This window comes from Tetrahymena thermophila, assembly GCF_000189635.1.
Source record: "Tetrahymena thermophila SB210 genomic scaffold scf_8254332, whole genome shotgun sequence".
Classification (NCBI taxonomy): Eukaryota; Ciliophora; class Oligohymenophorea; order Hymenostomatida; family Tetrahymenidae; genus Tetrahymena; species Tetrahymena thermophila.
The window spans coordinates 20154-34562 of NW_002476136.1; the positions used below are offsets into that span (position 1 = coordinate 20154).

Here is a 14409-nt window from a genome sequence, read left to right on the forward strand (position 1 = left end):
AAATACTACCTTTAGCTTTTTCTTTAATGCCTAAAAATAATCTCATATATTTATTTTTTTTAGCTTAGCTAAACATTTTTCAACCTCTAACTAGAAAAAGTAGAAATATGAAAAAAATAAGTGACAAATTGGTTGTCTCATATTTATGTAAAAGTATAAAAAATAAATTTAATCTTAAACAAAATAAATTTTGTGCATATTTTATTCTTTTAAAAATTTGTGACAAAAATTAAAACAAAATATTATTAAAAAACCACATAAAAGATAAAAAAATAATTATATATTGTGAATATATTTAAGAATTTATTTGATTTTAATTATTTGATAATATATACTTTTTTGCTTTAACAACAAATTTTTATTACTTTAATTTGCTATAAATTTAAAATAATGAAATAGATAGATAAGTGTCTCAATAATATGTGAAAGAATTTTTATAAAACATTATTAAGTTTCTTTATAAGAATTTGTTAAAAAATAAAAGAGTTTAAAAAATATGTCAATTATTCATCTTTTAAATTATTTCTTAAATAAGTTTATTTATTCTAATTTACCAAAATATAATTTATTTCAAAACTTAAAATTATTTTAAATTTTTAGACAATAAGTTAGTTATTATTTTTGACTAAAAAAATTATAGACAGCAATAGAAATATTTAAAACTTACAGTAATTAAAAGTAATAAGTAAATAGTTTATTTTACGTAATTCAAAATTTTGTTTTGAATTGGCATTTTTTATTAGACGCTATTAAAGCTTTTATTTATTTTTTATTTAATTCGAAATAGATATTTCAGAATTCCATAACATATAGAAAAAATTGTTTAATTTTGCTTTTTTGAATAAACAATTAGATAGAAAGCTAATTGTATCAAAATATAAATTCTAGCTAATCAAATATCAAAAAATAAAATAATAATGATTTATATTATACAAATTTACAAGTTATTATTATTATATAGAATAAGAATTTTCATTTTTTATGTGTTTGTTAACTTAGAGGTTTTTGAATTTGCTTTTTATTTTTATCAATATTAAAATCAAACAAAAATTAATTATCAGCTTAGCCATTTGCTATAGGGTAAAATTCTTCTGGGAAAACTGAATGAATTATTCTCTCTTTTTAGTTAGAGCTTTAGATTCTTTTTTTCACCTGGCTACCTAAGTACTATCTTTATTTTACATTTAGAATAATTGATTCGTTTTACATTTTAGTCGGAGAGTTTTCATTTGCATTTAATTAAGGTAATATGCCTCCAGAAGGGTTGTAGCCTGCGCTATTTTAAAGATAATTATTCAAAACTTGCTTTGTTTTTTCTAAAGAAGGAAGCTTTTTATTTATTGATGATTTTCTTGAAAGTTCATCGTTTTCATATAATCCAGAAATATTCATTTCATTTTTTTTGGAGCTTACTATAATTTGAGAATGATTATTCATACTCCTATCACAAATACTTGTACTTCTTTTTTATTATTGAAGTATTTCAGAAACCTAATTGTCAGATGATTCTTAATTATTTTCTAAATTATGTTAATACTGTTAGAATTATGTATCACTTTCATTTATAGAAAGTTAATTTAAGAGACCACCTTATTTAGATAAACTAAAGCTCCTATTTTTATTTATATCTGTTTTTGGGATGAAATTTAATAGCTTTTAGTTCTTTATTGATTAAGCTTTAATGTAATTTATTTACTAAAGCTCCTGTTTATTTTTTTTACTTTAAAAAGAGGCTATTTGTTTATTTAAAAAGTTTGTATTTAATATAAGAGAGTTTTCAATTTTGCTTTAATCTGAGTTTAATACAGAGTGATTTCTAATGCTTTAAGCCTACTATATTATATTTTATTATTACTAGTATTAATCGAGAGCTCTTTTTTACTCGTTTGCTTATTTTGAACTCCTAATTACTTAGGCCTTTTCCAATACTTTTAAATGAAGCAATTATTAATTCATTTCTTTAATTTCTTCTTTTCTATCTTTTTACAAAATTACTCTCATTTTTTTACTTTCGACATCATCCTGCTCTCTTTCTTTGATAAACCTGTTGATTTCTTTAGAATCTCTAAAGTTAGGTTTGACAACCTTTGAACGAATTAAATCATTTTAAAGTAAAGAAGAATGCATAATTCCAGGTAAATTTTTTTCATCTTTTCTTAAATTATCTTATGCTTTTAAGTTATTTAAGTTCTTGTTATTTTTAGAAGTAGAAGAAGAATGCAATTTTCTATTCAATTTAAAACTATTTCCTTGAGTATCCTCTTTCAAAACACTTAGCTCTGTGTTTTCTATTTCATTTTCAACAATACTGCAATTAAATTACAAATCTTGCTGCCTAAGAATTGCCTTTTTAGCAGTTTGCTTTATTTATGGGTTAGAAACTAAAGAGGAAAGGCTTCTCCTCTTTCCATATTGATAACTAGTGGAACTACTTTAATAGCTATCCCTATTAGAAACGTAGTTAATACTACTGTTTCTGCTTTAAGCTGCAGTACTATCGTTTTTCTTGTGGCTATGATAATTAAAATTAACTTTATTTTCCTCACTTTAACCTTCCTCTAAATAGAACTACGAAATGAATAAATTTTAAGAATATTCCTATAAATTATTTTCAGCATATTTTTGTTCATTATTTTTTGGAGACGTTATTTGAGATTTTTAATTTGATGAAATAATGCTATTTTTTTAGACAATTATTGAATTTCTTTCTCTCATTAAGCTAGCAGAAGCCTTTCTAGATTACTATAGGCTGCTCAGTCTCAAATTATTTCCTGGATTATTTATATCTTCCTTTTATTCGTTGATATTCATATAAATATTATCAGAAAGGAAGTAAATCAAGTTGTTTATTATTTTTTATGGAGGTTTATTTTTAGCACTTTAAGTAAACATGTGAATTTATTTATATCCGAAGTTAGTTGTAGTATCTATCCCTTAAAGTATAAATTGTTTTTAAAAATCACTACAGACAAACATAGATAACTTATTATCAATTTCTTTCTTTATTTAATGATTATCTCTGCCTTCTATTTCCTATATCTACATTCCTGTTATATTTTGAAATAGTTTTTATAAATCTTAATAATAATTATTTTAAAAATATGTATGTATTTACTGTAAGCTATCTATAGTTTCTCTTCATATGGAAGTATAATATTACAGTCTAAAATATGATGGTAAGGCTATAATTTGACACAAGATCCATTCATTCTAAAATTGTAAGTCTTCAAAGCTTAATATAAAAAAAAATAAATTTTAATACATCTAATTGTTATATTACCAAGAACAGCCGTCCTATATAATGCTTAAGATAGTGAGGGGAAATCTATTTAAATATAATTCATAGGTCCTATTTCATGCCTTGTTATTTTACATCCTACATGCAATATATGGTATATATCGCCTAGCATGAACTAAGTATTCATTTAATCGTCAAAACCCTAGTCAGAAAACACTCTATTAACGTAAGCAGGAAAAACAGACTTAATAAACTCAGGTTCTATATTTCTTACTATAATCTGGTCTGTATTTTTATTAAAATATATTCTAGAGCTTTAAGAACGGAAAGAAAATAACGAGTCTTTTTTATTCAAAAAGCCGATATATTGCTACTAGTTCTAGTATTGTAATAACTTTAAATAGATTTACTCGTGCAAGAATAGCTATTTTGTTTTGATGATATTGGTGAGATGATGGTAGATGTCTTTCATAAAGCTGGTTTTGTGTTAATAAGAAAGCTTTTTAACCCACCTCTATAACTTAGAAGAAGCATGGTGTTCTAACAACTTTTCATAAGGATTTATATTTTACTTCTTCATATATTTTTTGATAATATACAACCTCCAAATTTATTAAATCTTCATAGCTGAAGATACTTTCTCTAACAAAGAAGAGAAAAATACTAAAATCTTTTCTTTTTGTTATTTATTATATTGTTCATTTTAATTTTATTTTTAACCCTTACTTTAATTGTAATCGTCTAAGTACTAATCAACATCTTAATTCATATATACGACTGTCCTTAAGAAATATGAAAGAACCTTATTATGAGGAAATTTAATTTCAAAAAGAATATGATCTCTTTTTTCTGAAAAGATTTAAAGTTTTTTTGATTTATCTAATGATTTCTATCTTTGCCCTTCACTTAATTTGTATCTAAGAGTAAGGAATTTCTCTTTAATATAAACAATTCTTTGATACTTCATTAATATAGGGTGTCGTTGGATATGATAGTATTTATCAGTCTCTATGTTTTAATCATTATATTTCTTTCTCTAAATAATCTTGCAATTCAAACTTGGTTTTATTAATTATATTAATGGATTATTAGGTATAACAATACTATCTTAATCTGGAACTCTAAATATTTAATAAGGATTTCCTTTAATGATATGTTTACCAAAATTAGAACAGAATTCTTCAACCTTAGGCTTGAAATAAGCTGAGTCGCTAGCAAATAAAACCATAAACTTTTTAAACTCTTCATTATCAACAAGCTTTAGTTAATCTTCTCTCATGTATAAAGAAACAGAACTGCCATTTTCTAATTTCTCATTGGATGTTAGAGAGAGATAGTTTTCATAAGAATAGAAATAAGCTTTTTTATTACTCATTGCTTTCATGAGGATACGAGCAGCTCGTTAATACCTTTTTCTTAATTATAACTTTTTATTAAATTCTCTCACTAACTAAGCTAATTTATTCAAAGCCCTTGCATGTCTATACATTTTAGTGTCTTCAAGTAAGTATTACTTTTTTCTATCAGCTAAAACTTCTTTCAATTATCTCTTTTTAAAAATATATTGCTTCCATTTTGCAGCATATTTTATAACTGCGTTTTCTTTTTTTTATATTGAATTTATTATCTTAGTAACCTACCGTCGGACAATAAATCCCCTTATGAATCTCTAAATAGTTAATATGAAACTGCATTTTCTATGCTAAGTAGTTATTATGCTTATTTCTTTAAACAGAATACTTAAGTATTACTGCTCTGTAAGATTCTCATCATTTGGATATATAACAACTGGCCAAGAAAGCTTGGATAACTAATAATATCTAGCGCTTTAGTTATCATCAGCTATTAATATATCACTTCTTTCTTCATCCAAAACATAATTAAAATCTAAGCATTTTAAACTGGGCATTTAATTTATTATGTAGTGGCGAATAGAATTTAATTCTGATAAAGGATTTCTAAATAGTGTTAAATAAACTACTTATTTGCATTTGAATATTTGATTTAGACTTTCCATGTCACTTAAATTATTATTGTGCAAATACAGCAAACGAAGGTTAGAAAATTTACTAAAATCAATATTAGGAGGAAGCAACTAGAGATGATTAGATGAAATATCTAGTTTCATAAGGTTTACACATTAATTTATTTACTAAAGTTCTGCAATCTTTAAATCAGTTCCAGCCAATATTAATAATTTTAAATGTAAAGGATCAGTTATCAACTGTTCTAAGCATTGCTTATCTTGTTCTGTATTCTCCTAATTTTATTTGCTTGGACTAAGCCTTTTTTTAATTTACTAGCTTGTTTAGTTAATCATTAACCTATTTCTCAAGCAGTATTATGTATGCTGTTTTTAATTTATAGGCCTTCCTGCTTTAAATTAAAGAGTAACAACTTAATATCTTTTAAGAAATAAAAAACCAAATTAAATCAACACAAAAAATATAAAGGAATGCTTGATAATTTATTTAATTATTTTCAAAACTACTAGTTATCAATCGTTTAGTGAATTATATAGTTTCTTATATTTTAAACGAATCATTTTTAACCATTCTCTTAAGCATTTAACAGATCCTTGGCTAATTTAGAGATAATAAATTTCACAATTTTTTATGCATAAAAATTAAAAATACTACACTGTTTTCTTTAGATGTAAGTTTTCTTACACAGCCAATATAAAATTAGAAATATAAAATTTATTGTTTTTAATATTAATAATTAAGAATAAAATACCATAAAACCCCTTTAAAAATTGGAACCTCGATTTTTTTAGATAATAAATATTCTTACAAATTTTCATCCAAATTTCATATAAAACTTTTTTTGCATGTGAGTTTGAATTTCGAGTTTATCTAGTAAAGATCTTAATATTTAGTAAGAAATTACTAAAAAATTAAAAACTAAAATTAATTTTAATTTTTTTTTTTCTTGATTAAAATAAATATGAATTAACTAAATCAATATATAATATAAGTATATTTACATCAAAATAAATAGAATTAGCAAAATTGAGAATATTATTTATTAAAAGTTTTATTTTAGGAGTTTAAAGTCAATTAGATGTAACAAAGAAGCTTTTTTAATTTTGCAAATTAGAAATCAAACAGCATTTGTTTGGTTGATCACTTTTTAAATTGGAGACTAATTTGATTATTTATTTGAAAAAAAGTTATTTTCTTTAACTTTTGATTAAGGATTATTTATTTTATACATTGTATTTCTATTTTTAATACTGTTGTTTGTTAGCAGAGACTTGTTGAAAGGATCTTGTCTATGAGAATTTATTTGTGGGAGATTAAACGCTTATGATTATTTTTATGATACAAAATTATAAGATGTCTTGTTAAAAACATTATTTGTGCTGGCTAAAGATTTTTAAGTTTTTTAAGGTGTAAAGAAAATATCATTTTTATTTTCTTATTTTTCTTGGTTTTCTTTTTAAGATTAATTAGATGATTCTTATATTATTTAATCTGAAAATGTTATATTTTCATTATTTAAAGAGCTTGGAGTTTAAGATTACCCTTAAGGTAAAGATAAATTTCTACTCTATTGCAAAGGAGATGTTTTTTTTTATTAATTTTATACTCCAACATTAGTAAGAGAGTTACTTCTAATTTAATTTTAATTTTTCGATGTATATATATTTTTTGGTGCTACATTATAAGAATTTCCTCCTGTAAGAGTTCTTTCGTTTAGTAGATCTAGCTCTATTTCCTTTTTTTTTAGGTATAAAAATTTATATTCAATTATATTTTTTGTTTAATTTTAACATAAGCAATTATTTTAAATGACAAAATTAAAATTATTATATATTTCTAATTTATCTTATTTAATTAATTAATAGTTTAGTACCTTTAATAATAGCTACTAAGGCCCATGTACGCTACCAGGACGGCAAATTCTAACCCAAGCTATAAATTCATCTGCTGTAAATTTATGATGCTTAATAACATATGCTCCAATCATTGTTGCTGTTCTGCCTAGCCCAGCCTAATTAAAAAATAATATTTAAAATTAAAATGAATTTTCTTAGATAAAAATAAATACATGGCAATGAACTGCAATAACTCCGTCAATACTCTCAATTTAATTTAAGAATTTTTGAATTAAATCCTAAATTTATAATAAAATATTTATATTATAATCAAATAAGGTTTTAAAATATTTACTTTTCTAGGGGCAGTTCCATCAGGGAAAAAATAATCTAGATGCCTAAATCCTTTACTTATGAATTTTTTTTCATCATAATCCTTAGAATTAAGTCTCACAATAGTTGTAACTCCAAGAGATCTAAATGGTTCTATATAATCTTCAACAACGTTGCGTCTATACTAAAAATTTCAAAAAAAAAAATTAATATAATCCTAAATCAATTTGAATTTTACTCCTCTTAAATCTATTCTAGTAAAATAAGGTCCATTAAAAGCAACAAATTTGGAAGGAGCTATGATATTAAAATTTCCATTTTCAGGTTTGCTATGATGATTATAATATTTAACATCAAAAGTATCTGGATTATACCATCCAAGAGAATTGGCTTTCTTTAAACCTTTCCAGCAATCAATTAACTTTTTATTTAAAAAAATTTGTAAATTAATTGTATGAATAAACAATAATTTTAATACATTTGTTAAATTTTATGTTTTAAAACATTATTGCTAATATATTAAATCAACTAAATTATTTATATTAAGTTTATTTTTACTCTTTATTCATAGCATGTATTGTTTGCAGGATCTCTGTAAGGGCGAAATTAACCAGCGCTTTAAAACTTATACCATGCATCTTCTGGTGACATATTTAATTTTATTACCTATTTAATTTAAATCAAGATTTGATTAATTGTCCATATTTTTTTTACTTGATATTTTTATTGCAAGATAAAAAAACTAAAAACTAAATTTTTTAAAATTAGTTACCATGTAGCAGCCCATGAGGAAGGCAGAAGAAGTTTTTTTAGTTAAATCAAGAGTTGTGTTATGAATGATCTTTAGATTATTCAGATTTGGATCAGAAAGAAGCTTATCAAGAGTGATTATATATTTATGGATTAGGCCAAGGTGAATCGGACCAAAGTCTTTAAAGAAAGGAGAGTATACGTAATCCTGATAATTTTTTTAAATTTTTAGTAAATTAGATAAAAGAAATATTGCTTTTGTTAAAAAAATAGAAAAATGTTTTTATTTACATAATCAGTGCATATAGAATAAGAATTATCATCTCTCTTGTTTACAATTAACGAGCTAATCCAATATAGTTTATCTAATTATTATTAACAGTAAAAAAAATAAAATATGTAATCGCAATACAAGTAATTACTTGGAATAACTTCAATTTAAATTGGTTAGCGCTAGTTATTGTTTCTTAGTGAGGCATACCTAGATTAGTTCATTTTAAATTTAGGCTTATTTGATTATTGAAGAGCTTGGTTTGCGGAATTATTGTTATAAATAATTAATTTCGATTGTTTTTAGTGTATTAATTATGATTTCTAAATATGTGAAACAAAATAAGAATATTAATTACATTTACTTTTATTATAAAAAATCGATTAGTAATGGCTATCATAAATCTTATTTGTCATACATTACTGAAGCAAATTAAACTAAAGTTTACTAAAAATAATAATCAATCAATCAAACCTAATTGTTCTTTATTTTTTTCATTTATAATTAAAAATATAATTAAATATATTATTTTTCTCATTATTTTTATTATTTATTGCAAATAATTCTACTTCGATTTTTATTTCATTAATGTAATTTCACCTTACTCATTAATTTTCTAAATTATTAGCTTTAATTGTTGTCTTAATGGCAGCTAAAAATATAAATTCTCAATATTGATCCATTATAAATAAACCTAAAAGAAATTCAATACTACCAGCTTTAAAACATAATAGAGTTTTATTATAAATTAAGAATAGATATTTTTTCTGTTCGAGTCAAATACTGCTTAATAAATTAGATCATAATTAATTATATAATATATAATTATTTATTTTTAGAAAAATAATAAATTTTTCTAGAATTTTTGTAAATTATTTAATGAATTTATTATCTTTAATTAATCTCTATTTTCTATTTTTAATAATAAATACTTTTAAAAGATTATTAAAATAAAAAAATCTTCTGAAAAAAATCCAAAAAAGCTATTAAAAACATTTTATTTTAATTAGAAATTTCAGTCATTTTAAAATAAAATTAATTTAAATAAAATAAAATTTTAATTAAAAGAATTAAAACTAAGATGTTAAGAAAATTAATTACTTTGAACTTTGAGCTAATTTAAAAATAACCAAATTTAATGGATAGTCTTAACTTGTTAATTGCAAAAGATATATCAATTAATAATATATACATACACTCTTCTTTAATGAATGCAATTTACAAATGAAAATAATCTAATTTTTTGTTTTGATTATTCGCAGTGAAATAAATAAATTAATTAACAACTAAACAAGCAAATAAATAAATATATTCTTAGATTCATAAGTTGTAGAAGTAGGAAAGATATATAAATAAATATATTCATATTAGAGTAGATTCATAAATTAAAAACTTTAGCACAGAATCAATCAATCTATTTGTAGTAGAAATATATTAATTTTAGCATTGTTAGTTAGTTAATTGAAAAATAAATTTTGATAATTTAAGATGAGTGACCTTTCTGTTATGCCAGTTACATGTTGGGAAGAGTGGACAGCTATCTTCCATACTCTTTTTAAAAAGTAAACCTCCTTAGGAGTATATGGAGAGGATGTTATTAATAAAGCAAGCTACATAAAAGGATTAGAATATTTGTAAGCAGTATTAAAAAGAGATAAATACAAAAATAACTTATCTTTAGGATATACTGCTGATTTTTTACAACACTATTAGTCTATTGGTGAAGTTTCTTTAACAGTTATTAAGAAGTTAAGTTAATCAGAAGAGAGTTAAATCATTCGCTAGGTCGGATTAGATATTGTTAGATTTTCAAGTTAAATGGCTGATATGTGCTAAAAAAAAAATGTTAAATCCATAAATAATATGTTAGGAGAAATAGGTATGAAGGAACACGATTTTATATCTGAAGTTCGTCATGCCTTAACCCACAAGTAGCTTCCAAGTCTCCTTTTAGTGCAGCGCTCATTATCATATTTGATAGGGTTCATATATGAAAAATATTGGTTGGATTAATACAGTCAGCTAGTTAAGAGCGATTTGATAGATAATGATTTAGTATAGAAATACTTTAAGTTCATTCTTGGAGGAGAAAATGCTGCTGCAAATACTTCACTAGCAGCAAATACCTCTCGTTAAGTTGTTAAAAGAATGAGCAACATAATTGCTGATAATCTTTAAACTTTCCGTCGTAGGTTAAATGATATCTCACTTATTTTTGTAAAAAATTATGATGGAGAATAGGATTTAATTTAAATAGATAATTTAAAAAAGAAAAAATTACACTTGGCTTACTTTTTAAGTGAATTGCTTAAAATAGCTTTAAAGGTAGCATTCTACGAAAGCAATACTGTTTAACGTGATGAAAAAGACTTAATCATATAAAAAATTGCTAAAATAATTATTGATATCAATGGAGATCCAGAATTCAACAAATCATTTTAAAAAATTAGCTAAATAAGTTTCCTTAAGTATAAATTTAATAGAATAGATCTTTTAAATGAAATTTATACAGAACTAAAACCTCTCAAATAAGCAATTGATAAAATATTTGGTCTTTCTGAAGCAGAAGATAAAAAATCTAAACAAAATGGGTCTATAGTAAGCCAATCAGACTTCAATGATAAAGAGACAGCTCCTAGTTCTGATTAGTAATTAAATCCAACAAGCAGCATTGAAATTAATAAATTTGGCTCTTTTACACTTAAGATGGAACACATTCCTTCTCTTCTTGGTAAAAAGGTGCTTCAAACCATCTGATGAATATTTATTTGTATGTCAGATTTAATTAAATAATTAATGTTTACTTGTATTCCTTTTAGCTTTCATATAATAATATTTAGTATTATAATTCATTTTAAATATGTATCATAAATTTTAAGATAATTATTTTAATAATAACTATTAGATTGTAAATGATTTTAATATTCAATTAAACTCTTAGCCAATTTTTATTTTTAAATTTTATAACACTTAATGCTATAGTTCATTTTAAATATGCATCATCAATTTTAAGATAATAATTTTAATAATAATTATTTAATATCATATAATTTTAATTTTCAATTAATCTCTTCATCAATTTTTATTTTTAAATTTTATAATACTTATTATTATAAATAATTTTAAATATTTATCATAAATTTTAAGATAATAATTTTAATTTTCAATTTTACTCTTCATCAATTTTTATTTTTAACTTTTATAGTAATTAGTATTATAATTAATTTTAAATATTTATCATAAATTTTAAGATAATAATTTTAATTTTCAATTTTACTCTTCATCAATTTTTATTTTTAACTTTTATAGTAATTAGTATTATAATTAATTTTAAATATTTATCATAAATTTTAAGATAATAATTTTAATAATAATTATTAAATTATAAATAATTTTAATTTTCAATTTTACTCTTCATCAATTTTTATTTTTAAATTTATAGTACTTAGTATTATTATAATTAATTTTAAATATTTATCATAAATTTTAAGATAATAATTTTAATAATAATTATTAAATTATAAATAATTTTAATTTTCAATTTTACTCTTCATCAATTTTTATTTTTAAATTTAATAGTACTTAGTATTATTATTATTTATTTTAAATGTTTATCATAACTTTTAAAATAATTATTAAATTATAAATAATTTTAATTTTCAATTAAACTCTTCATCAATTTTATATTTTTAATAAAAATATTTTAATAAAAACATTTTTATTTTAATAAATATTTTATGTTTAAAATAGGAGATGAATCTGGTAGTTATCATAATTTAATTACTGAAAATAATGGATATGAGAATTTTATTTATTTATTAAGTTTTAATAAATGAACATAAATAAAAGAGATTTGTTGTTTTTTTTTAATCATTTTTGATTGAATTAAGATAGCTTCTGAATAAAAAAATAAAATGAATGCAAATTAATGAATGCATCCTGATTGATTTACCCTCCACTCTATTTTATTTAAAAAGATAAATTGTTAAATCAGTTTATCTGATTTATCTAATAATTATTAAAGAAAAAAGTGAATCTTTCAAAAGTTAAGGATTATCTTTAAATAATAAATAATAAGAATAACTATAGATCTAATTATAAATATTCTTAAGTGTTTAATTCCCATTTTAAGTAATACGATTAGAAATATTAGAATTATAGAAAATTAACTGAAATGAATCGTCAGCCAAGGCGTAAAACAGAAAATAACTACAAAGATGTGATAGAGGAAGAAATAAACGATTTAGTAACTCATGAAGAAAATGTGTTAAATATAGCAGCTGGAAATAAATTAAAATTGCAAAATAAAAATTCACGCAAAATTTCAAACGAAATAGATGATGACGAAGAAGATGAAGAAATAGATTTCATAGATTCGCAAGATGCAAGTAATGGAGCTGCTGAAAAGTTATAGCGTGTTTATAGATAGCTATTAAAAAACGTAAAAATTTAGAGAATAGATAAAAAACCATTAAATAAAATATTTAATCTACTTTTAAAGTAGAAAAATAAAAGCATTCAAATGTTAAAATAGCATTTAAATGCATAAACATGACAGAATCAATAGACAAATAGTTGTTTTAAGAAATACATTTTAATTTACTTTCTAAAATAAATAGAAAATTAAGGTAGACAATGTCTTCGATATTTAATGGGATGAAAAAACTAAATTAGCAGATTTAGATTGGTAGAGCTCTGCTAATTTCTTAGATACTATTAGTAAAGTTTGGGGCATTAAGGTAGAAAAGACTCATAAAGATACCTATAGAATTTTGGGAAACCTTATCCGTTCCGAGATCTAAGATCCGGAAGAAGAAGGTATAAATTTTTTTAGTATTTAATAAGGAGCTAGCAAATAATATCTAACAAAGGGTAGAGTATATATTTTAGACACGTATTTTATTTTACCTTCCTACTCTACTTCTGTGTAAATATATGCCTATGTGATAATCTTCATCTTTTCTTACTGCAGAATAAAATTTACTAAAGATATATTTAAATTTATTTTATGTAGATTAACTGATAAAAATAATTTGAAAAAGGGGTTAATATTTATGATATATTTTTATCAATAAATTTGAAATGCTTTACTTACTTACTTACAAATAAATGACTTAAAACAAAGAAAGCTCTTAAAAGAAGCATATTATGAGAATAAATATACATATTATCATTATTTATTTTTATTATCAAAAAAGTTGATCCATCAAAAAAGATAAAAGAAAACTTAGATTTAGCAAAAATATTATCTAAAGCTATTTAAAGACAAACCAATGACTAATATGGTGCCAAAACACTTGAAAAAAATCCTGATAATTTAGATGTTGTTACATACGACATAGAATTTGATGTTGATCCACTCTTTAAAAAAACTTCTGCTAAATTTGACGAGTAGGGTGCAAGTGGATTACTTATAAATAACCTTTATATGGATTCAAATATGATGCTTATGCTTGAATCACATCAACCTAATGAGTAAAAGGCTGAAGAAGAGGAGCGTAAAGAAATGTTAACATAAAAATCTTTACAATAAAACTTATCTCAAGAGTGCTCTAATTATTGGAGAATTGTAGATACTAACAATCTCTTTTCTAGCAAATGCTCAATTGCAGAAAGGTTATCAAATTTTAAAAAACTCCTTACATCTTCAGAAGATGAAAACACTTTAGTTAAATTGAATAATGAAGTAAATAGACATTCAAGATTAAAATGGTTAAATATTTTCTATTTAAAAAGGTTACATAGATGAACAGTAAATTAAAGCAAAACTCTTAAAAAACAACAGCTTCTGAATAGAATATAAGTGCTTAACCTGTAATTGATGAAGTTAGAGTAGATATCTTGAATGATGATGAATTATAAGCATTATATGATTAAGGAGTAGTTGATCCATTTGGCAAAGATGAGCTTTACGGCTCTAATAGATAAGTACGATTTTATTTGTTAAGAAAAGTTTTATTAATTTTTTATTAGAAAACAAGCAGCTTAGCTGGTTTT

General features: G+C 22.7%; 4 protein-coding genes across 4 annotated transcripts in view; 2 read left to right on the forward strand and 2 right to left on the reverse strand. All coding sequences in view use genetic code 6, as the record gives it.

Moving 5' to 3' along the window:
• Positions 1–972: 972 nt before the first annotated feature.
• Positions 973–5558, reverse strand: TTHERM_01299690 (hypothetical protein; the record flags this gene model as incomplete). The annotated part of the gene is made up of 3 exons (XM_001025308.2): positions 973–3047; positions 3116–3232; positions 3281–5558. 3 exons carry the CDS (start codon positions 5556–5558, stop codon positions 973–975), a joined length of 4470 nt encoding a protein of 1489 aa, XP_001025308.2.
• A 782-nt stretch (positions 5559–6340) lies between these two features.
• TTHERM_01299700 (tyrosine phosphatase) lies at positions 6341–8636 on the reverse strand (the record flags this gene model as incomplete). Its single annotated transcript, XM_001025309.3, has 9 exons — positions 6341–6958; positions 7097–7234; positions 7292–7357; positions 7414–7575; positions 7630–7812; positions 7950–8057; positions 8164–8349; positions 8433–8506; positions 8564–8636. The coding sequence occupies 9 exons, from the start codon at positions 8634–8636 to the stop codon at positions 6341–6343; spliced, it is 1608 nt and encodes a 535-aa protein (XP_001025309.1).
• A 1264-nt stretch (positions 8637–9900) lies between these two features.
• TTHERM_01299710 (Las1-like protein) lies at positions 9901–11169 on the forward strand (the record flags this gene model as incomplete). Its single annotated transcript, XM_001025310.1, has 1 exon — positions 9901–11169. One exon carries the CDS (start codon positions 9901–9903, stop codon positions 11167–11169), a length of 1269 nt encoding a protein of 422 aa, XP_001025310.1.
• Positions 11170–12586: 1417 nt separating this feature from the next.
• TTHERM_01299730 (condensin complex subunit 2) overlaps positions 12587–14409 on the forward strand; it is a gene marked incomplete at both ends in the record, with an annotated part of 3514 nt that continues 1691 nt past the window's right edge. Inside the window, 5 exons of the mRNA XM_001025312.3 lie at positions 12587–12853; positions 13032–13230; positions 13611–14098; positions 14149–14340; positions 14394–14409. The exon at positions 14394–14409 is cut by the window's right edge and continues 514 nt beyond it. Coding sequence (XP_001025312.3) covers positions 12587–12853; positions 13032–13230; positions 13611–14098; positions 14149–14340; positions 14394–14409 — 1162 coding nt within the window. The remainder of the gene's footprint in view (positions 12854–13031; positions 13231–13610; positions 14099–14148; positions 14341–14393) is intronic.